Source organism: Impatiens glandulifera, chromosome 7, assembly GCF_907164915.1.
Source record: "Impatiens glandulifera chromosome 7, dImpGla2.1, whole genome shotgun sequence".
In the NCBI taxonomy this organism is placed as follows: Eukaryota; Viridiplantae; Streptophyta; class Magnoliopsida; order Ericales; family Balsaminaceae; genus Impatiens; species Impatiens glandulifera.
The window spans coordinates 5,994,500-6,016,667 of record NC_061868.1 but is presented as its reverse complement, the minus strand read 5'-3'; the positions used below and the strand labels follow the sequence as shown (position 1 = coordinate 6,016,667).

Genomic DNA, 22,168 nt, shown 5'->3' with positions numbered 1-22,168 from the left:
CGGCGTTGATATTTTCCGGTGATGCGGTGGTTTCAACCAGTCTTCTGTCTCCTTTTACTCGCGGTCTCCGGCGATGCTCAGGGATCATCTGCTAACACCAGTTTGTGGCAAACTTTAAACGGTTCTCTTTCTATTACCCTTTTCTCATTTTATTATTTTTATTGATTTTGTGTTTTGTGAGGATAAACGAGTCGAATTTTTATTGGAAATCTACGAATAACTAACCGCAATAACATTAAATTGAAATGGGTTATTATGAAGTATGAAAATTGAATTATATGGTAAACAAGATCACAACTCACAAGGTAGGATAAACTAAAAAACTACAAATAAGTAACCATGATAAATGGTTATTAAGGTATGAAATTGAATTATATGGTAAAATTATTTTTAATTAATAAATTGATGAATGAATGAAATAATATCAATAATAACTAGCCTAAGTAATATTTTTAATGTTTTCAATGTTGTCTCCCACCTATTCAATTATCATATTTTTGAAGTATAAATTTTTCCTTTTACATATTCTTATTTGTGTTAGTTTATTATTTTAATATATTTTTAATTTATTTATTATGATTCTTGTTTTAAAGAATATATTCAATTTAAAAAAATAAATATTTTCATTGTCTATAGAAGAGAAAGTTTAAGGGATTATTTTTTTAAAAATAATTTGAGTTATTTAAAAAGTAATGATTAATGATAATTTTGTGAAGGATGAGATTTTTGATGAGATTTTTTTTGGTAAAATAATTTAAGAATTTAATATTTAATGATAAAATAAAACATAATAATTTAAGATAGATGAAATTTAGTATTTTGATTAATAAATTAAGTAATTTGATAAATGAAAAATAAAATAAAATTATATTCATTTATGTTAATTTATATAAATAAAATCAACCGAATAAGTCTAAATGAAGAAAATCAAATCAAATGACAATGAATTTCAAATAAGACCCGAAGAAGGTTCCAAATTTATTTGTAAACATTTGTAAAATCATATTTTTTATTTTATGAAAAATACATTAAATTTTATTTTATTTCTAATGAATTATATGTGGGTTTAGTAACTCTATAATTGATATTATAATAAAAATTGGAGTTTAAATTCTAATCTTAAGTTTTGTATACTTTTTAATATTAAGAATTAAAATTCCAATTAAATTCACTCTAATATAATTTTATAGTTCTTAATTTAATTTTTGTTTAGCTCAAATTTTTTTTTTTTTTTATGTTTTTTAAATAATATAATTTATTATTTCATCATAAAACACAAATAAAATTTTTAGTCGATAAGTTTTTTTGAATTTAAAATATTGAATTTATGTCTTTTATTTTTTTTATTTAATAAGTTAATATTTTGAAAACCAAACCTACATAATAAAAACAAAATTTTAAAGTAGAATAGAGCGAGAATAAATCTATTACCGTTTCGCCCCATTACCATATATCATCTATAATGTTTATAGAAAATCGGAATCGATGACCTCCGGGAGACTCTTTGAACACTTCATCCGAACCGATGTACTTGACGATGAACTACTCAGCTAGGTCGATGAAACCTTCGCTGTCTTCCTCTTCTGAGGTCTGACAGAATAAATCCAATTAGTTTACATGGAGTGATTATAACCACATTATAATCAATCAACAAACCCAAATCAAACAACACCTGATCAATTTCCTAGATTTTGTTCATGTTTTCACTTTAAGATTACTCAAATTCTTTTCTGTTTCTACAGGAAACCCACCTTTGGTTGTATCTCGCGGTGGCTTTTCAGGGCTCTTTCCTGATTCAAGTGAACTTGCCTATAAATGGTCCGGACTTCTAAGTTTACCCAATTCATCCTACTGGTGTGATCTGCAGCTGACAAAAGATGGTGCTGGTATTTGTTTTCCGGATCTCATACTGCAAGAAAAAACTGATATTGCAACTGTTTTCCCAAATAAGAACTCTACATACACTGTTAATGGTGTATCTGTTCAAGGATGGTTTTCTCTTGACTTTACCCGCAGAGATTTATCAAACATCACTTGTAAGTGAATTAGCTTCATTTTCAATATCTTATGTGGTTTTAGATCAGATTCTATTGACTAATTCATCATATTCGTTGTTGTGAAAAGTAACCCAGAACATTGTATATCGACCTGAATTGTTTAATAATATATGGACAATTCTTACGGTTCAAGAGGTGGTTAAGTTAAGGACCGGGCAAGGACTATGGCTGAACATTCAAGTAAAGTTTCTCTTGTGCAATTTTGTGTGTTTGATTACATTTTGTTTATAGACCTTATTCTGGTTTCATCATCGTTACGCAGCATGCTGCATTCTTCAGCCAAAACAAGTTAAGTATGAGAAACTTTACGCTTTCCTTACTGAGAACTGCTATAGTGGACTACATCTCTTCGCCAGAGGTCAGCTTCTTGAGTAGCATAGTAGCCCGCAAACCCACAAGAACAAAGCTTGTTTTCAGATTTCTTGAAAAGGATGGCATTGAGCCTTCAACCAATCAAACTTATGGTACTTTGTTGGGAAATCTTACATTCATAAAGACATTTGCTTCCGGGATTCTTGTTCCTAAGGGCTACATATGGCCTCTAGATACTGATCAATATCTACTGCCGAGTACTTCGCTTGTTTCTGATGCTCACACAGCCGGTCTTCAAGTATTTGCAGCAGATTTTGCTCATGACATTAATTTCATACCTTATAATTTCAGTTATGACCCTGTTCTTGAATATTTGTCATTTATTGACAATGGCATCTTCTCCGTTGATGGTGTGCTTTCTGATTTTCCAATAATTTCATCTGCGGCCATAGGTATGTTAGTTGTACCACATCAGTAAACAATCTCGAGTTCTCCTTCCCCATTGTTAGAGTACATATCTCATACTAACCGCCATTGTTTCCCTATTACAGATTGTTTCTCTCATATAGGCAAAAATGCTTCTGAACAAGGTAAGCAATATTTAACACAACATATCACAAAGTTAAACAGTGAAATGCTTTTTTGAATTAAGTTCATTTTGATAATGGTTATCCAAAATCACTTAATTATTTTGATTTAATTCAAATTAAGCTAGAAAATCTGGTGTAATTCGAATGTGAATTACTTGTTAACTTTGAGCTAAACTAAGCAAATTACATCAAGGGTAAACTAGTATTTAAGTACTTTCACGACATTAGCTCCACATTTTATCAAATCATCGAGTACTTCAAATTCAGATATTTTCATTTGGTTTATCCAACATTTATTTTCAGTATTCAGCCTCACTTAACTTTTAGTTTTATTAACTGATATCACTTCAGACTAGTATTAGTCCCACTAACTATTTGCTTTCCTCTCTTCCTTTGTCCAGAAAAGCCTTTGGTCATCACATTAGGTGGATCAAGTGGAGACTTTGCTTCTTGTACTGACTTGGCATATCAGAAAGCCATTATGGATGGTGCAGATATAATTGATTGCCCAGTTCAAATGACAAAGGATGGAATTCCAATTTGCTTAACTAACATAGATCTTACAATGACAAGTGATGCTTCTTCTACTATGACCAATTTGATAACAAATATCGAAGAAATCGGACTACAAGATGGAATACCAACTTTCAATGTCACATGGAGAGACATACAGAAACTAAAGCGTAAGTTGAAGTTAGTATTTACATCACTAATTTTTTTTAATTCTTTTTACTATTTTTTTGTTGCATTCATTCATTTGTTTGCTAAGTCTGATGTTTTATGCACACTGTAGAAGACTAGATTTGGAGATTACTCAATGTAATGCTTCATTCATTAGTTATGTATACTTATATATAGTGTTATGATACTTAGAATATAGGAAATAAAATCTCATACTGCTATTTCACTAACCATGTCATCAACATATACGACGAGAAGTATACATCCTATATCTATTCTGCAATAGAAAACATAATAAGCAAAGACATTCATTCAAAAACCAAATTTTGTTACAGAAGTACTGAATTTTCCAAACCAAGCACGATCATCAAAGTCTACAAACTCTTCCAGATCCAATGAGAAACAAATCCGGGTGCTCCATATAGACATAGTGTGTGAATGTTTTTTTTAACTTCTAATACAGTTATGAGACACTGTTAAAGAGATGAGTAACCACATCAACGCCATTTTTGTTACTTGGAGAAAAAAATCCCTCAATAGTCAATGCTATAAGTCTGAACATAACTTTTAAACGAGAACTGGACCCATCAAGATTAAGTTTGACAGTGTACATAATCTATAACTTGTTTGCACAGAAGTTGGAGTCAAGTAGTTAGACTTTTTGAGAAAGTATAATGTTTACAATGTGATGAATCGAACCTTATGTTTATTTGATAGATATTCCCCCAGAAAATTGAGATGGAATATCTTTATGTCATGTAGCTTTAACCTTGTTTGGTTATTTTTGGTTCTTTTGGTGTATGCATGCATTGTAGCAGAAAAAGATTGATCATCTTTTAGCATGTGCAGAAGTTTTGTAGGCGAGTCATGTTTATCTAATTGTCTATCTTAACTATGACAGCCTTTTTGGCAAGCCCTTATCAAGGAGCCTCGTTATTTCGAAACCCAAGATACAGAGATGCTGGAAACTTCATGACACTGTCTGATTTTCTGAATGTTGCTGAGAGTTCCAGCAACGGTTCTGGTGTACTGATTGTTATAGGGGTGAGTTACATTAATATCTTCTCTACATACTTTTCTTTCTTTCTTTTAATTTCCCATGCATTTTGATAGATTATGAGAATAATCTTTATATTAGGAATAATCACATATATTATTTTATATTCCTAATATAAAGATTATTCTCATAATCTATCACATTTCTTACTTTGACGTAAGTTATTTCATGAGTAAACCCATAAACAAGCCCTTATAAAGTATTCGCCAGGTTTGATAGCCGTCCTTCAACTATGAAAATTTAATGGGTTTTTTTTCATTCAAACTATCAGCCATATAGTACATTTTTTTGGCTAACTGGACTCTTTTGATTTTTATTCGTGTCAGCCTCCTGTTTAGGGAAATAGGGGTTTTAATGCTGACTTAGATTAGAATAAAAGGGTTCAATCAACAAAAATAGTCCTACACGGCTGAGAGTTTGAAAGAAAATAATTTAGTTAAAAATTGCCCTTTTATAGGGTAATTCTTTTGTTTTAGTTGGTATGGAGGTTATTTTTCTCCATCATAATCCAATTATTTCTCTAGATGATTATGATTTTTGACATACATAACAAACTTAGATTTTTTAGGATCATCCTTACTTGTGCTTATTTGTTATTTTCTATTTGCAGTATGCTCCCTACCTTGCTCAAAAACAGGGGATTGATGTAATTGGTGCAGTTCTCAATACCCTAGCCAGTTCAAGTTACACAAAAACATCCAAGAGAGTTCTTATTCAGTCATCAAGCAGCTCTGTTCTCACCAAAATCAAGGAGAATAATACCTCTTATGAACTTGTCTACAGAATAGAAAATCCCATTAGCGACGCCGATAATTCCTCCATTATGAATATCAAGAGGTTCGCAAATGCTGTCGTTATAGGCAAGTCATCTGTTTTCCCCGATGTTCAATTGTACCTCACTGGTATGACGGTTGTCGTGCAAAAGATGCATGCGTTTGGCTTGAATGTCTACGTACGTACGTTCAGAAACGAGTTCGTTTCACAAGTGGGGGACTTCTTTTCCGATCCAACGGTTGAGATCAACACATATACTTTGGTTGGTGAGATTGATGGCGTGATTACAGAGTTCCCTGCTACTGCAGTTAGATACAAACGTGAGTATCAAATATTTGATGCATCTTTCTTTCCATGGTCAATAACTTCATCTTTAAAATCATGAACTAAAATACTAAATAACTTTACTTTTATCTTTTATACTTTAAAAATATTAGATACAAGTGATACATTTTTTTGTCATTTAATCCAAGGCCTTGTTCCATGGTGAGTTATTTGGATTTTTTTGAGTAGAAAAAAACATTAGGAGTATAATTCTATTATCATTTTTGTAAGAAATAGAGTAGTTTTGAATGATATGATTAACGAGAGATTAATGATGAGGTAGTGTGTTATTTGAGATTAAATTCAAGTTATTTTTCAAATATTCGGATTGGGAAAAGAAAAGCTACATCAAACAAACTCTTGTTTTCTTATCGGTGCTGATATTGCGATGTTTTGTATCAGATAATCGATGCCTGAAAATGGGCACAAAGCTGCCGCCTTACATGAGCCCAATTGTACCAGGCAATCTAAAGCAGCTGATTCCTCCCAAAAATATGCCATCTGATGCACCACCTAGCCCTGTCTTGAGTGAAGCTGATGTGGCTGAGCCGCCTTTTCCACCTGTCACTGTCACCAATCCCCCGCCGCCACCACCTGGAAACACTTCCAACCCACGACAAAATGGGCAGCCGAGAATGGTAGCCAGAACCATTCTCGTTTCTTGCATTGCTGTATTCTCGACAGTTCTTGCCTTGTTTTGAGAAGCGCATTTCTGAAAGAAAAAAAAATACATTCTATTGAGTTTGTTCAGGGTTTCTATTGAAAATACATTCTTACCACATGTGTTGTTAAATGGTAATTTTTTTTTTTGTGTAAAAAAATAAGTTGAATAATATACTTCATTGCATTAGCTTGTAATTATTGTTCCTTAACATGCAAAGTTTATAAACATTAATTAAATTGTTCATATATTTTATCTGAATGATGCATTTTGGTAAGATTGCATATGAATTTGGACATTATATTTCATTTAAATACACTATCACTCAGATTTGTTACACATATATGGATTTAGATTGTTTTTTTATCTTTTTTTTTTTCAAATTTAAGAAGTTAGCACAAGATTCAATTAATCTAAAATTAAAAATATATACTTAAATAACTTTTGTATTTTAAAATTTATATTTATAAGCATGGGTTGTTAATGAACTTATTTGTTTCTCAAATGAGAATAAGTTACAATAATATGGAAATAGAAGATTTAATTATTATCATATATCATGAAATAAAGTCTTTGAAAATTAATTCTAAATATGTTATAAGCAATTCTTTCACTCTTCATATAATTATAAAATAATAAAAATTTGATATACATTTTAGGAGATTTTTTTTTTTGTCACTAGACAACTTTATACAATTTAGATAGTTATCTCACCTACCACATTATTTTTACCAAATAAAATTGTTTATATTATTAAAATTATTTTGAATGTTTCTTAATTGAGATTCAATCATAGCTACAACCACTAATTCATTTTTCAATTAAAATCATAACATAAATTTACTAAAAACAATGGTTAAGACCTATTTTCTATATTTATTTATCAACATTATTAGAAATGATCAAGTGGATAAATAGAAAATAAAGATACTCACCTAATAAAAAAAATGGTTTATTTTACTCCTAATTAGCGTATCCTTATTAACACGCCATTTGCGATTGTATTCTAGTTAGGTAAAATAAAACGAGGTTAAATTTGAATGACAAATCAAAACAAAAATTATAACAAAATACAAACTATCTTAATATAGCTCATTTTCTAAAATGATATAAAAAGATACGAAGTTTTATTATTATTATTTTTCAAATTTTCCCTAGTAAAACTATATATTTTTTTCTCTATTGATCTATTTATATGGCTTGCAATAGCCTCCATTTCAATATCCACTGAAAAAGAAGAAAAAAAAATGGGCTATGCCATGAAAACAATTTCACTCATTCTCTTGAGTATGATAGTTCTTGAAGTTCAAGCACAATTTTACACTTTCAATGTCAAACGATTGGGAGCTATTCCAGACGGGATATCTGATTCAACCGACGTAAATTAATATCTCATTAGAGTTATTTAATTCCTCGTTTAAAAGTAACGCGATTAACTTTTTTTTTATGTGAAAATGAAGACGCTTTTAAATGCATGGGAAATGGCATGTCATGGAAATATGGAAGGACAAAGGGCGATTTTCATTCCACCCGGGGTTTACTTAGTTCGTCCATTGGTATTCGTTGGCCCGTGTAAAGGACCCGTTAATGTTCATATTTCTGGTATCCTTAAAGCTCCCGAAGGGATTTTAGGTGGTGCTGACAGTTGGATCGCCTTTCAAAATGTCGACGGGATGAAAATCTACGGTCAAGGATCGTTGGATGGACAAGGGGCTTCGGCTTGGAGTCACAACAATTGCAAAGGGAACCCTTTTTGCAAGACTTTACCGGTTGTAAGTTTTCCTCTCAAATTATTCTATTAGTTTCATAATAAGTAACATAAATTGATAAAAATGTTTTTATAATTTTTGAATATATTTAAACCAAACAAACCTAAATGAGGGTTCCTTTTTGGCTACCTCAACTTAGGACAGGCTTATTTTGCTTCTTTAAAAAAAAAATAGTTTAAATTACTTAAAATTATTATTTTGATTATTTTTAGCTAAGAATTGATATTAAATATATGAATAAATTGTGTTAAAATGATTTAAGAACTTAACCAAGTTTTTTATATCTCTATTTTGTCAAAGTGATAAAAATAATTCAGCACGATTTATAAATTTGACCCAAAAAATCATTTTTTCATACACTTTCTATATTTTTTATCCACTTTATCTCCTAATTCTTTTTAATATACCAGCATTATAGTTTTCATATAAAAAATAAACAAAATTACTTTAACTTCCTATTTTAATAATTGTAAAAAGTAATTATAATTGTAATAAAATATCATTTTTGATTTGTTATAATAAAAAAAATAATTTAAAATCTAAACTAGAGCAACACATGTTGAAGAAATAAATGATATTAAAAATGGGAAATAAACTAATATTCAGATTCACCACAAAATATAGAATTTCAATATAATATTAACGTAAATTTTTGCTTGTTTTTGCAGTCATTAAAGTTAATTTCTGTATTAAATGTTAAGATCAAGGGATTAACTTTCCTAAACAGCAAATTTTTCCACATCAACATTTACGAGTCTTCAAATATATTGTTAAAAAACATCAACATAGTCGCTCCTGCCGACAGCATCAATACCGACGGTATCCACTTAGGCAATTCGAATAATGTTCGGATATACAACTCGATAATATCTACTGGAGATGACTGTATCTCCTTAGGTCCGGGCAGCACTGACGTCATTATCTCAGACGTAAAATGCGGGCCCGGGCACGGGATCAGCATAGGAAGTCTAGGAAAATACGCTAGAGAAGAAAACGTGAGAAATATAACGGTCCAAAGGTGCGAATTAACTGGCACGACAAACGGTGTCAGAATCAAGACATGGGCCGAGTCTCCGCCTAGTGCCGCATCCGACATGTTGTTCAAGGATATTGTCATGAATGATGTCTTGAATCCGATATTCATTAATCAAGATTATTGTCCTAATGGTAATTGCAATAGGAAGGTAAGAAAAAACATATTAGTAAATTTTTTTAATTTACTCGTGATTTAAAAGATTAATGATAATATTTTGTTTTGTTAGGGTAATTCACGGGTTCAAATAAGCAACTTGATTTTTGACAATATTCGGGGAACTTCGAGCTCGGATGTGGCGGTTAATCTACAATGCAGCCACTCGTCTCCTTGTTATGACATTCGTCTCCACAATATTGACCTGAGGAACGCCGACTCTGGTGGAGAACCGATTGCATCGTGTTCGAATGTTATAGGAACGGCATCGGGCAAACAATCCCCTATTCCTTGCATTTGATTATGGCATTATTAACCAGCTTAAGATTTTAAAATGAATTCAACTTATGGTTTCTATTTGTATTTTCACTGGAAAACTATATAATAAATACTATTATGTTTATAAAATTTTCAGTGTATAAATGATTAACTTATTTTTATTAATTTTAATGTAATAGTTTAAAAAAATATAAAATAAACCCATCTCGCGTTAAAACTGGAGATTTAATAGATTAATTCAAAATTTAAACTAAACCAAATTTAAATTAGTAATTTATTCGATTTGGTTCAAATTGTATTCTTTATAATTGATTGAATTGAGTTTGGATTAAGATTAATTAAATTACTCGATCAAGATATATTTTTACTGAACCCAAACAATAATAATATATTTTAACTCTTTCATGAGATTGAATTATGCATGATTTTATTAGTTATTGGGCATATGCTTGATTTTATTTGAGTTAGTCAAGGTTAGGGTGAAAAAAAGGTCAAGTAGGAACATGTATGATTGCCCAAGGAGGTAGGCGGGTTAAATATAAAAAACGGTATTTATTTGGAATAAGTTTAACATTTAGACATATTTTGATAATTGAAAAGAAATTTGATTCATCATGGGTTCATTGAGGTCACTCTAGGTTCATGAAAAGAGAAATAAGTGTGTGGACGTATAAAATCAAGAAAGATATGTCATGATCGCTTAAGAAGATTCTTAATTTAAAACAAGAAGCTTATCATATGATACAGATTGTCTTCGAGATGGTCGTGGGTTCCTATTTTGGCATTCGCCATGGTTTGAAAACTTACCTATCTGCCTATAAAGAGAATTTGAGCGAGTTCGAATCCGTAACGAGTGTCTTATAGCAACGTTTCGTGATGTTACTGAAGGGGACTTTTAAGGTGTATACCTTGTGAATTATGTGAGGGATTTGCAATTTAGGGAAAGTCTATATGATTGTGTTTGGAAGATTGAAAAGGATGGTAATTTCTTTACTAATTGGTTTGTTGACATCATGTTGTTTGGTCCTCTAAGATGATTCTTAAACATCAATTCATCATTTGACTTGCCTTTCGTCAAAAATTAGCTACAAAGGATCACCTTCAAAAGTATACAAGTATTCCTAATTCTAGATGTCCTTTATGTAGAGAGGAGGAGGAATACATTAATCATCTTTTCAGAGAGTGCTTTTTTGCGTCTAATCTTTAGGGCAGATCTTTTAATCACATAATTCTCTTCAATTTCTCGAATAAGTGACAAAATATGAAAAATCATGCTATTACTAAAGTTATGGGAAACAAGTTCTATGCTAATGTTTTCATATGCTTCTTCGGTGCCATTTACTTATTTGTTAACCCTTATTTGTCGTATCACAAAAATTTTGAATGAGAACGGTTTCATATAGCTTTTTTTTTTGGGTTGAGAACTTATCTATTTAAAAAATTTCTTTCTCTAATACATTACATTATATTTAACTATCAAATCACTTATTTCATAAACTAAAACACTTTTATTTTATTTAAAAAAAAAAAATTTAAATGTAAAAAAATATTACACTAATTTAACAAATTAAAAATCCATAAAATCTACTCTTTTTTTTTTCTTATTGACAAAATTTTAAAAAAATCCTAAAATATCAATACGAAACAAATCTGAAGATTCTGACAAAAAATAAATAAAGTTAGGGTTATGTTATGTAGCATTTTATTTAATTTTTTTGAGAACGAATAATATTTTTTTTAAATGCAAAATTGAATTAAATAGAAAAAAAGGACATTTAAAATGAAAATATAAACAAAAAAAAACAAACATGGAATGAATTTTAGATGGGCGGGAAAATAGGAGTGAATGAATAAAAAGCTCAACTTTTTCTGCTAATTCAATGGCAGATTCAGATTTTCTCCCTTTCTAATTTCTTCTTCTTCATCTTCTTCTTCTTCTTCATCCTCTGTTGTAGAATCGAGAGATTTATATTTCAATCATTGGAGGCAGAAAAAGGATAGGAGAAGATTGCTGCTCAATCACTTTTTGCTATTTTCTGCAAAGCAATTCTTCTCCTATCCTTCATTCTCTGCCTCTCATGGACTTATCTCCAATAAGCAACTTAGGAGGAACCTGTATGGGTGCCGCCCCTGTAGAAAAACTCGACAAACCCGACAAACACAAATCCTCTTCTTCTTCTTCTTCCACCGGTCTCAAGAAGCTCTTCGTTCGTGCCATATCCGGTAAGGCTCTCTTCAAACACAAACCACGCACGCCTCTCGAAATCATCCGCCAGACCCGCGAACTTCTTCTTTATCTCGATGCCGATTCTCATGAAGACTCACATAAGCACGCTTCCAAGGTTCAATTTGATTGATTGATTGATTGATTTCAATTCTAGCTTCAGATTGTGATTCTAGTTTTCGATTTCAGATGGCGGAATTGAATAAACTATTGAATGAGATCAAGTTGATCCTTTATGGAGATAGTGAATCGGTGGCTAATCCAGATGCATGTGCATCAGTTACTCAGGAAATCTTTGGAGAGGATACATTGCGACTGCTGATTGTTTCTATTCCAAAGTTGGATTTAGAGGTTTGTCTGTTGCATCTAGGGTTTTTTCTAAAGTTCATAACTTGATTTGTTGTTTATGTTCTTAGGGCCGTATTGACGCCACTCAGGTTGTTGCCAATTTGCAAAGACAGCCGGTTCAGTATCGTCTAATTGCATCTGATTACTTGGAAGCTAACCTAGATCTCATGGATATTCTAATACTTGGGTAAAACTAGATTTCATTTTGGATTTGACTGTTTTTATGCAAATCTTGATTTCATGTTTGTAAAGGAAGATTGATTGATTAATTAGATTGCTTTTGATAACTTAATCTTGTTCAGTTATGAAGATCCTGTTCTTGGTATACACTATGGTGTAATGCTAAGAGAGTGCATTCGTCATCAGGTAGTTGCAAGGTAAGCTATCAAAGAAACATGTTCTTGATTCTTTTTTGTCTTTTCAAGAAGATGATTTGCTTCTGCTCATAGACATACATTTCAAGAACAAATTATTATTACTATTTTATAAATTCAATATAAGTTATGACATGAATTGTCATAGATTATCAAGATGAATAAACCAACTCAAAAAACTACTATCATGACATTCCATCAAGAGAAATGAAATAAACAGTGAAAATAGTTGTGATTTTTGACAAAGATCTATCAAAACTAACCCACATCAATATATTCTAATTCATATCCACCACTCGGACCTTATTACCCGGTTTCAAGACCAAATTAGTATGATCTTTTACTTATATTTTATAAATAGTTGTGATTTTTGACAAAGATCTATCAAAACTACCCACCCAATATATTCTCCTATATGGTGTCAGATTTGTTCAATTTATGAACTGTTGGTCATGTAAAAAGATGCTTTTAATCCTTTCATGTTTCTTGTTCATTTGATCTGATTTCTTCTTCTCTATGGCTTTATATGTTTTAAGATTCCCACTTTGTTTTACTTTTTACTTCAGGTATGTTTTAGCATCAGAACATGTGAAGAAATTTTTTGATTACACACAACTTCCAAATTTTGATGTTGCTTCAGATGCCTTAACTACATTTAAGGTCGGTCCTGATCTTTCTTTCACTATTTCTTAATTAATAACAATACAAATTAGGTGAAGCACTAACCTGAAAATTGAAATGGTATTTTGTTTTTTATTGTAGGAACTTTTGACCAGGCATAAGTCATCAGTTGCTGAATTTCTATCTAAAAATTATGACTGGGTATGTTTCTGATACTTAGACTTATTGTATGTTTGCATATTAGCCCATTTGAAAACACATTTTGGGTCTCGAGCTAGACCTAGAGATTTGCGCGAGAAAATGATGATAGATTTTGTTCTGTTGTATCTTATTGTATGTTTTTTTTTTTTTATAATTTGCATGAAACCTACCTACAGAAGAAAAATGTCAGTTAATTTATGATATTTTACAAATGGTGCATGTTTATTAATATGATCATCATTTTCCTTTTGGTTGGCATAACAGTTTTTTGCTGATTTCAATTCGAAACTATTGGAATCTGCTAACTATATCACAAGAAGACAAGCAATTAAGGTAATGTTGCATTACTTGTTGTTTTAGAAAATCAAATAACTAATAGATGTTTATTTGGCAGCTGTTATGTGAAATTTTGCTAGAAAGGTCAAATACATCAATTATGGTACAATATGTCAGTTCAAAGGACAACTTGAGGATACTAATGAATCTTATGAGAGTATGTATTTAGTAACAGTTATTCTTCTACCTTAATATCATTGAGGATGTTTTTCTTAAAATAAATTTGTGGTTTTTGGTTGTTGCAGGAGACAAGCAAATCAATCCCAGTAGATGCATTTCATGTGTTTAAGGTATTTCTCTACACATTTATATGTTTCTTTTATCAAAACATAAATAAAGATCTCATTTGCATGGTTTTGCAACAGTTATTTGCCACAAACCCAAACAAACCAGCCGAAATCGTGACGATACTAATTGCAAATAGAAGCAAGCTTTTGCGCTTCTTTGCAGGATTCAAGATTGACAAAGGTAACAATAGTTGGTTTATCGCAATTACAATTACAATTACAATTTCTTTTACAAATTAACCCACTCGAGATGTTTGATTTTAAAATAAAAACTGATTTACTTTGATTTGGTTTGGTTTGGTTTTGGTATAGAGGATGAGCAATTTGATGCAGATAAAGCTCAAGTTATGAAAGAAATAGCCGAGCTGGAAGGGGTTGAATCCTCTGGTGGGTTGTAATGGTACTTTTTAGATTACTATTATTATTATTAATATGTTTTTATTCCCTATTCTTGTGATATATAATATTCTATACTAATTCAGACAATAATGGTAGCAGATTTTGTGGACTACCTTATTCTTATTATTTTGACATTCAAGGCATATTTCATTGAAGGGGTAGGCATATTTTTTACCAATAAAATTAAACAAAAAATTAAAATTGACTTTTCAGAGCAACTAGTTCAAAAATATTGTTATAGTATGAAAGATAGATTATTAATATAATAAAGTGGGTTTGTGCTAAAGTTTATATTGAAATTCATTATTATATATCTAATATTTATTAGATTGAAATAATGATATTGATTAATGTGATTGTTTGAAGAAAAAAGTATTGTGAATAACTTATTAACATAGTTTATTAGAGTTATACAATACTAAAATGGGATGTTTTCATAACATGGTATTATGAGATAAAACAATACTCATAAAATGTTTTTTTTATAACCATAAAATGTGAGTATTAATATATATATACCTGCTCCAATTATCATTTGGGTCTTGAATTTTTTGACATTTTTATTATTTAGAGCTCAAATTTTTATATAGACTATAAAACTTTTCATTAAACCGAATGTTTGGTTTGACATTTTTATTTTCAAATTATATGTCACCTGACATTCTTTACAAGTTATTGTGAAATAAAAAAATAAAAAAAAGTTAGAAGTCACTATATTACACATGACAAATTTATTCTCAACCTCTCAAATAGTCAACTTAATATCTCGATCAACGATTTTGACATTATGCTGAATATCTTGACCAATGATTTCGACATTTCGCGGAATATCTCGACCAACGATTTCGACATCCCGTTGAATATCTTGACCAATCATTTCGACAATCGCTGAATATCTCGACCAACGATTTCGACATCCCGCTGAATATCTCGACCAACGATTTCGACATCCCGCTGAATATCTTGACCAATGATTTCGAAGCTGAATATCTCGACCAACGATTTCGACATCCCCGTTGAATATCTTGACCAGTGATTTTGACAATTCGCTGAATATCCCGACCAACGATTCCGATAGCAAAGGTAAACATTCTTCACTCGTCTCCCTTCTCGATTTATTAGAGTTTAATTTAGAATTTGATTTCAGATTGATTCAGTTTTATTGTCGGAATCGTTGATCGATATATTCAGCCGATGTGGACTATTGTAATTAAGGTAGGAGTCTTTTCCAACCATTGAAAGTTATCTTTTAGACATTAGGAGTTCTAATTATCTTAATCGAGCTGGGGTAGCTTTCGATGTCGTATCAGTCTCCTCAGATTCTATTCATTCAGTCGAACCAAGTACTCAGATCTATTAATTCAGCGGAACTAAGTACTCATGTGTGAGCGCACTAGGCCTATCTAATAGCATATTTGGATAAGTGGAGAGCAATAAAAGGTTTGGACGAGAGAAAACTTGTCAATTGTCAAAAATAAGAAACCAAAAGTTTGATGCACATATTATATAGAGGGGTGAGAATAGAGAGAATTTGGAGAGGAAATGATGTGATATCATGTTATTGATTGAAAAAAATGTGAGAGAAAAGAGGGAAGAAAAAGAAATTATTTTATATTTTTAGCCAATTAAATTAAGCCACATTATTTTTCTTTAATTTTTTCATTCAAATTCTCTCCCAAAATAACTTCTTTATTATATAATATCCATGACAATCAAAACTAAGACCTTAAAAATACTATATTTTATTTTTATTTTCTTGGAAATTAAAAAAACTAACATCACATCTCATCGTCCCCGTTTTAACCCAAAACGTTTAACTAGTGGTTTAATTAGGTAAATAATGATTATGTATAAGTCCAGATCAAGATAAAAAAATAATCAGAAAAAAGAACAATGAGGCTTTCTATTTAAATTGTTGATAAAAAAAACAATAACAAATAAGAATGATTTGTGTAACTCGTTTGGTTTGATTTCAATTTCAATTGAGATGAAAGAACAAACCAAATGTTTTTGCTTACTTTAAGCAACACCCTTTCCCTTCTTCTGTATTTTCTTCATGAGAATCACAACAAGAACAAGGTCCCATATATGTTAAAAGATACATAGGAACCTTTAAACACTTTTCTATATAGATCTTGATCTTGATAAACCAATGAAGGAAAAAAATCAACATACCCATCAGATCGACCACACTGGCCAGGTCTAGATGATATAGGATAACAGCTAATTAACAATCGTCCACCAGCAAACTGTTCCTCAACATGAAGATCACATAACAACACGGCCACTCTTCTTTGTCTCTTCAATAACAATTTCTCCTTCCTATGTTTACACATACACCATTAAGTTAAATTCAATCAATCCAAGCGATTCAGCTAGTACCGGGTGAGAAAGGTAGACTGGGGTGAAAACAACTCCGATGTTACTCGTGAGAATTGAGATCAATCCCATGATGGGATGATAATGTGTTGACTAATAAACCAGTAAAAAATGTTAAATTTCATTAACGTTAAATGTTAGGGAAACAACAATTAAAATCACTCCAACGTTAAATGTTAGGGAAACAACAATTAAAATCACTCCAATATTATTAGTGAGGGTGAGATTCATCCAACAAAGAAATGGGTTGACTAAAACAAAAATAATAAAAAATCCGAGGAAATGTTGGCCGAAAGAAATAAAAATATCAAGAATTTAAAAAATATATATATTATTAAAAATATAAAAAAACAAATCTATATATATATATAATAATGCTTAATTTTTAAAGTGTCTGAATTGCCGGGTCGAGAGCTGTGGTTAATTTGGATATATGTGAGAGTAAATGGATACTTATGTCGGGTGGGTTGACCCGCCCATAAACTTAAAACGGTTAAAAATAAAATTGAAAATGCTATAGGTATGGTTCGAACTTGCAACCTAACAAAACAAGTACAACCTTTTAACCAACTAGGCTAATAACACTTTATATTTTAAATTCAACCCAAAATTTGATTAACGAATGACATTTTAACAATACAAGTTCAACTTTTTAACTAACTAATCTAAATATATATATAATGATGCTTAATTTTTAAAGTGTCCGGATTGCCGGGTCGACAACTGTGGTTAATTTGGATATATTGGAGAGTAAATGGATACTTAGGTCGGATTGTGGGTTGACCCTCCCATAAACTTAAAACAGTTAAAATAAAATTAAAAATGCTATAGGTATGGTTCAAACTTGCAACATAACAAAAGAAGTATAACCTTTTAACTAACTAGGCTAAAAACACTTTATATATTAAATTCAACCCAAAATTTGATAAACGCGTGACATTTTAATAATATAAGTTCAACTTTTTAACTAATTAATCTAAATATATATAATGATTCTTAATTTTTAAAGTGTCCGGATTGCCGTGTTGAGAGCTGTAGTTAATTTGGACATATGTGAGAGTAAATGAATACTTGGTTCGGATTGTGGGTTGACCCACCCATAAAAATTTACCGTAATATTTTTCACGGTTTTTTATATTATTACTCGTGCAAATGTACATGATACATACTAGTTATTATAGTTCTCTTTAATTTAGTATGAGAGAGAATTTGATTTGAAAAATTGGATGAAATACCCTAATAAAACCCTTATTTGGGAAAATGAGTAGCGCCTAATAAAATTTACGAAAATGATCGATTCCCCTGTCTTATGACGAAAATATCGTGTCGCGTCACGTGACGAAACTTTAATTCGTCGCGATGACGGTAGCGTCTCGCGACAGCACCATCGTCACGCGATGACACACTCGAAGAATTGTTGTTTCGTCGCGCGTTACGTGACGGATATTTTCGTCTATAAAATAGGGAGTTATCATTTGTGCCATTTTTATTAAGCGTGATCATTTACGCAATTAAGACAATTATTAAGGTGATTTTATCGGATTTTGAATTAGGGCAATTCAAAACCATGTTGACAAAAATTATTTTATGCCCTTTAATTATTGGGCTTCGATCGTCGTCGGCCCAATTGGAATGTAAGTAGCGGTTTATAATGTCAAAAATCCTATCATCTTCTCTTGTTATAATCACCGGCGACGGTTTTCGATGGATCTAATGCGAAGTTTTCTCTTTCTAAAGAAAGCTTCCATGGAATCAGACAACAACTTGACCATCTGAGACATAACTGGTTTACCGACGATGACTGCTTCCAGCGGTTCTCACTTCATCTTCCTCCAAACCTCATTTCAATCATTAGTAGATAGAAATAACGGCATCAGTAATATCAAGTTTGTGAAATCAAAGCCTCGATCGACAAAGATTTCGTGTTGCAAGCGCGGATCGATCGATTTTGACGAGAGAACGAGTCCGATTGAGGTACATTCTAGATCTGATTTCCGTTTTACTCATTTCATTGATAGAATGATGTTAATCTGGATTTTGAATGAAAAAAAGGTGAAAAGAGAGATAGAAAGATGCTATGAACTTATACAGAGGCTTGGAAGAGGAGTAGTGTATTTAGGTTCTTCAAGAATGGGAGCTGATCATCCTCATTACTCCAACAGTCTGGAATTAGGAAGAGAGGCAAGTTCGTCTTTCTATAGAGAATTCAACCTAATTTTGTAAGTAATAAACATGAACTGGTTGATTAGTGCAGATAGCAAATCTCTTATCATGTACATCATGGACGGGAGTCGGTCCAGGTCTAATGGATGCTGCCATTAAAGGTGCAATGCAAGCTGGAAAGCCAGTTGGCGGATTTAAGATTGCTAAAGAAGCTGGAGAATGGACGACAACGAATATCCATCCTTATCTTCCATCTGATACGTATCTCACTTGTCGGTAATATAGAGAAGACATTACTGATATTCGAAAACGAAAGCTTTCTCTAACGATGAATGATGATTGGTTTCAGGTTCTTCTCGGCTAGAAAACATGGATTGGTGGATGCAGCTGTTAGGAATGATGAATCAGATAGAACAGCTGTGATTGCTCTGCCTGGTGGAATTGGGACTTTGGATGAGATATTTGAAGTAATGAGTCTGATTCAACTTGAAAGAATTGGATCAGATTTTCGTGTTCCGTTTTTGTTGATGAATTACGATAATTTCTACTCGAAGATGCTTGAATTCCTTGAGGATTGTGAGCGTTGGGGGACTGTTTCGAAAGGAGAAGTGGATTCGTTGTGGAAGGTATGTTCGAATAATTCTGAAGCTTTAGCATATTTAGCTGAATTTTATCATCTTCCTCAAACTCGAATTTGAAAACAAAAGAAGAAGAAGATTTTGAAAACAGAGGAAGAAGAAGATGATGAATAAGAAATGTATCATTCATTGTTAAACAAGTCTAAACAAACTTAGACTTGATTAAAATGAGAAACAAACACTAGTTTATATATATTATTAGTATTAAGATCATCTCTATCCGGGCAATTTTTGAGTGCCCGACCTACCATAAATATAAACTCAAATGCAAATATTTTTGATGTAAAACTGTCTAAATCGTCTAAGAATATAGAGAAAATAAAGAGATTTCGGGGATATTTGTACGAGAAACTAAGACTTCGAAGATGAATAGTTGAAAATTATTTTTTTATACTATCTGTGGAACAATCTTTAAATTTTTTGAAATGTCCCATACACATGATCGAATTTTCAACTCACTTTAACTTAAAATCTTTGTGAACAACATTTTAGTTTGACATCGGTCTGGTTCAAATAATTAATTACAATTTGTTTGAATAATAATTTTGAAAATTAAATAACTAATGTTTTAATCTTTCACAATATTTTATTTGGAATACAACCTCTAATTATGGCAAATGAAAGTTTTTTTTATGAAAAATAAATAAGAAGACTGAACTTTCTATTAGGAGCTATAAATATATAAGTTGCTTTAACTATTTGACTATCATTTACCTTATAAGAAAGGACTCCTAATTATAAGAAAGGTCTCCTAATTAGCTATTCTCTATTACATTACACTCTTTTATTATAGGGATTTTTCAATTTTTTTTTTAAATTATATAGTAGGTGGTACTAATTATATAATATATAAATTATATAGTAGATAATTAGTGTTTGGTTGGAATAATAAAAGAGGTATAAATTATATAGATTTTATAGTTTTGTGTTTAATTTTATTATTTTATTTATATAAATTATTTTTATATTTATTTTATTTTAATATTTTTTATTTATTCTATTTAAACTAATAAAAAATATTTAAATATCATATTAATATTTTTTAAATAAATAATAATTCTATATGATTATATAGTTTCTTTATATATATATATATATATATATATATAATTTCTTATATTTTAATTCCTATATTTAAATAAATATTTATCAATAATTAATATTATTAAACATATAACAACAAAATCATAAACAAATTACTAAACCTCAACTAAAAAAAGGAAGGTTCATGAAATTATATAAGAATTTAGGTACCTTATATCTTGATAAAAATTTATTGCCAAGCTAAAAATAAAACTAGCTAATGACCGATTAAGTTAATATGCTATTTAGTAATCTAACCTAATAAATAAATAAAAATGCAGTTAAGAATTTAGGTTAAAAATAAGACAATTTTATACCTAGTCATATTTGTTACAATTTTATACCAATTCTAAAGTATAAATTGAATATTTTAACATCACTATATATACAATCTTTTTCAACCAAACATTAACTTAAAATTCCTATAGATATTATTATCATATATCTATAGTTCTACCATTAACCAAATATAGTCTAGATGAGTCTATCTGTATATATAATCTTTTTCAACCAAACATTAACTTAAAATTCTTATAAATATTATTATCCTATATCTAGAAGGTTCTACCCTGAACCAAACATAGGCTAAATGAGTCTATGTCTCAATTTAACATTAGGGGAAGGTTACTCTTTGCTTAGAGAAAATGCTAGGGAACAATTGACAGTGAGGAAAGTTGTGTTTAAAATGAGACCATTGGAGTCTCTTTATTTTTATTATTTTAAATTTATCTTTTTAGTTCTTGGATTTATTTTAGAAAATATTTTAAATGACTTTTAAATTATAGAGTCGTTACATAATTTTTCTAAAATCAGAAAAATATTTTGCTTAATTATACACTTTTTAGAGATTTGTTTGGGTTGGTACTTGGTTACAATCGGAAAAAAGCCTCTCGGCCTTACTACTTCGTGCCTCCGATCGACATTATATATTTAAAATTTTTGTCCAATTTTAAAATTTTATTGTTATACAATTTTAATATATAGATTATTTAAATAGTAATCATTAAAATTTTAAAATTTAAATTATAATTGATAATCAAATTTTGATTGATTTTTTTACCTGAAAATTAATAAGAAATTTTTAGATAGGTCAATAATTTTATTTTTATTTTTGAAATTTTTAAAGAATTTGTAAGAGATTTTTTATTTATAATTTTTTTGTTATTATTACTTTTATCAATATACATGTGTAAAACACATTTTCTCCTATTAAATACCTTTTTTATTATTATTTTTATTAGGCACCTTATTTTTTAAGTAAGGTAATAATTATTCCTTGCCTATTAAATAGGTAATTTATTTATATTTTTGTAAAATTATTATTTATTTTTTTAAAATATAATAATTATTTATTTTTATTAATTATAATATTATGTATTTATGAGTATATTTTGAATATTATATATTATTTAGTTTTTTCTT

At 30.2% G+C, this 22,168-nt stretch overlaps 4 protein-coding genes across 4 annotated transcripts; all 4 read left to right on the top strand.

The window, feature by feature from the left end:
- The first annotated feature begins 1,485 nt into the window (after window positions 1-1,485).
- On the top strand, window positions 1,486-6,752 carry LOC124946236 (glycerophosphodiester phosphodiesterase GDPDL3-like). Its single transcript, XM_047486803.1, has 9 exons — window positions 1,486-1,527; window positions 1,613-2,036; window positions 2,125-2,237; window positions 2,320-2,821; window positions 2,921-2,959; window positions 3,361-3,642; window positions 4,542-4,684; window positions 5,308-5,791; window positions 6,198-6,752. The coding sequence occupies exons 1-9, from the start codon at window positions 1,486-1,488 to the stop codon at window positions 6,494-6,496; spliced, it is 2,328 nt and encodes a 775-aa protein (XP_047342759.1). The 3' UTR covers window positions 6,497-6,752.
- Window positions 6,753-7,703: 951 nt separating this feature from the next.
- LOC124946235 (exopolygalacturonase-like) lies at window positions 7,704-9,715 on the top strand. The gene is made up of 4 exons (XM_047486802.1): window positions 7,704-7,835; window positions 7,917-8,228; window positions 8,894-9,409; window positions 9,488-9,715. The coding sequence occupies exons 1-4, from the start codon at window positions 7,704-7,706 to the stop codon at window positions 9,713-9,715; spliced, it is 1,188 nt and encodes a 395-aa protein (XP_047342758.1).
- A 1,852-nt stretch (window positions 9,716-11,567) lies between these two features.
- LOC124946131 (putative MO25-like protein At5g47540) lies at window positions 11,568-14,618 on the top strand. Its single transcript, XM_047486697.1, has 11 exons — window positions 11,568-12,035; window positions 12,107-12,268; window positions 12,334-12,452; window positions 12,568-12,642; window positions 13,206-13,299; window positions 13,402-13,461; window positions 13,726-13,794; window positions 13,856-13,954; window positions 14,043-14,087; window positions 14,163-14,265; window positions 14,397-14,618. The coding sequence occupies exons 1-11, from the start codon at window positions 11,772-11,774 to the stop codon at window positions 14,480-14,482; spliced, it is 1,176 nt and encodes a 391-aa protein (XP_047342653.1). The 5' UTR covers window positions 11,568-11,771; the 3' UTR covers window positions 14,483-14,618.
- Window positions 14,619-18,552: 3,934 nt separating this feature from the next.
- Window positions 18,553-19,876, top strand: LOC124945711 (probable cytokinin riboside 5'-monophosphate phosphoribohydrolase LOGL10). The gene is made up of 4 exons (XM_047486191.1): window positions 18,553-18,836; window positions 18,915-19,043; window positions 19,117-19,301; window positions 19,375-19,876. The coding sequence occupies exons 1-4, from the start codon at window positions 18,660-18,662 to the stop codon at window positions 19,721-19,723; spliced, it is 840 nt and encodes a 279-aa protein (XP_047342147.1). The 5' UTR covers window positions 18,553-18,659; the 3' UTR covers window positions 19,724-19,876.
- The last annotated feature ends 2,292 nt before the right edge of the window (window positions 19,877-22,168 follow it).

What these genes read in the sequence shown, in the direction of transcription:
- LOC124946236 (XM_047486803.1), top strand. Translation starts at nt 1,486, where the DNA reads ATGACCTCCGGGAGACTCTTTGAACACTTCATCCGAACCGAT. An exon ending in CAAAAATGCTTCTGAACAAG is followed by an intron (nt 2,960 to 3,360) that starts GTAAGCAATATT and finishes TCCTTTGTCCAG; the next exon opens with AAAAGCCTTTGGTCATCACA. An exon ending in GTGTACTGATTGTTATAGGG is followed by an intron (nt 4,685 to 5,307) that starts GTGAGTTACATT and finishes TTCTATTTGCAG; the next exon opens with TATGCTCCCTACCTTGCTCA.
- LOC124946235 (XM_047486802.1), top strand. Translation starts at nt 7,704, where the DNA reads ATGGGCTATGCCATGAAAACAATTTCACTCATTCTCTTGAGTATGATA. An exon ending in GGATATCTGATTCAACCGAC is followed by an intron (nt 7,836 to 7,916) that starts GTAAATTAATAT and finishes GTGAAAATGAAG; the next exon opens with ACGCTTTTAAATGCATGGGA. An exon ending in ATGGTAATTGCAATAGGAAG is followed by an intron (nt 9,410 to 9,487) that starts GTAAGAAAAAAC and finishes TTGTTTTGTTAG; the next exon opens with GGTAATTCACGGGTTCAAAT.
- LOC124946131 (XM_047486697.1), top strand. Translation starts at nt 11,772, where the DNA reads ATGGACTTATCTCCAATAAGCAACTTAGGAGGAACCTGTATGGGTGCC. An exon ending in ATGCCTTAACTACATTTAAG is followed by an intron (nt 13,300 to 13,401) that starts GTCGGTCCTGAT and finishes TTTTTATTGTAG; the next exon opens with GAACTTTTGACCAGGCATAA. An exon ending in ATGCATTTCATGTGTTTAAG is followed by an intron (nt 14,088 to 14,162) that starts GTATTTCTCTAC and finishes GTTTTGCAACAG; the next exon opens with TTATTTGCCACAAACCCAAA.
- LOC124945711 (XM_047486191.1), top strand. Translation starts at nt 18,660, where the DNA reads ATGACTGCTTCCAGCGGTTCTCACTTCATCTTCCTCCAAACCTCATTT. An exon ending in GTCTGGAATTAGGAAGAGAG is followed by an intron (nt 19,044 to 19,116) that starts GCAAGTTCGTCT and finishes TGATTAGTGCAG; the next exon opens with ATAGCAAATCTCTTATCATG. An exon ending in GATACGTATCTCACTTGTCG is followed by an intron (nt 19,302 to 19,374) that starts GTAATATAGAGA and finishes GATTGGTTTCAG; the next exon opens with GTTCTTCTCGGCTAGAAAAC.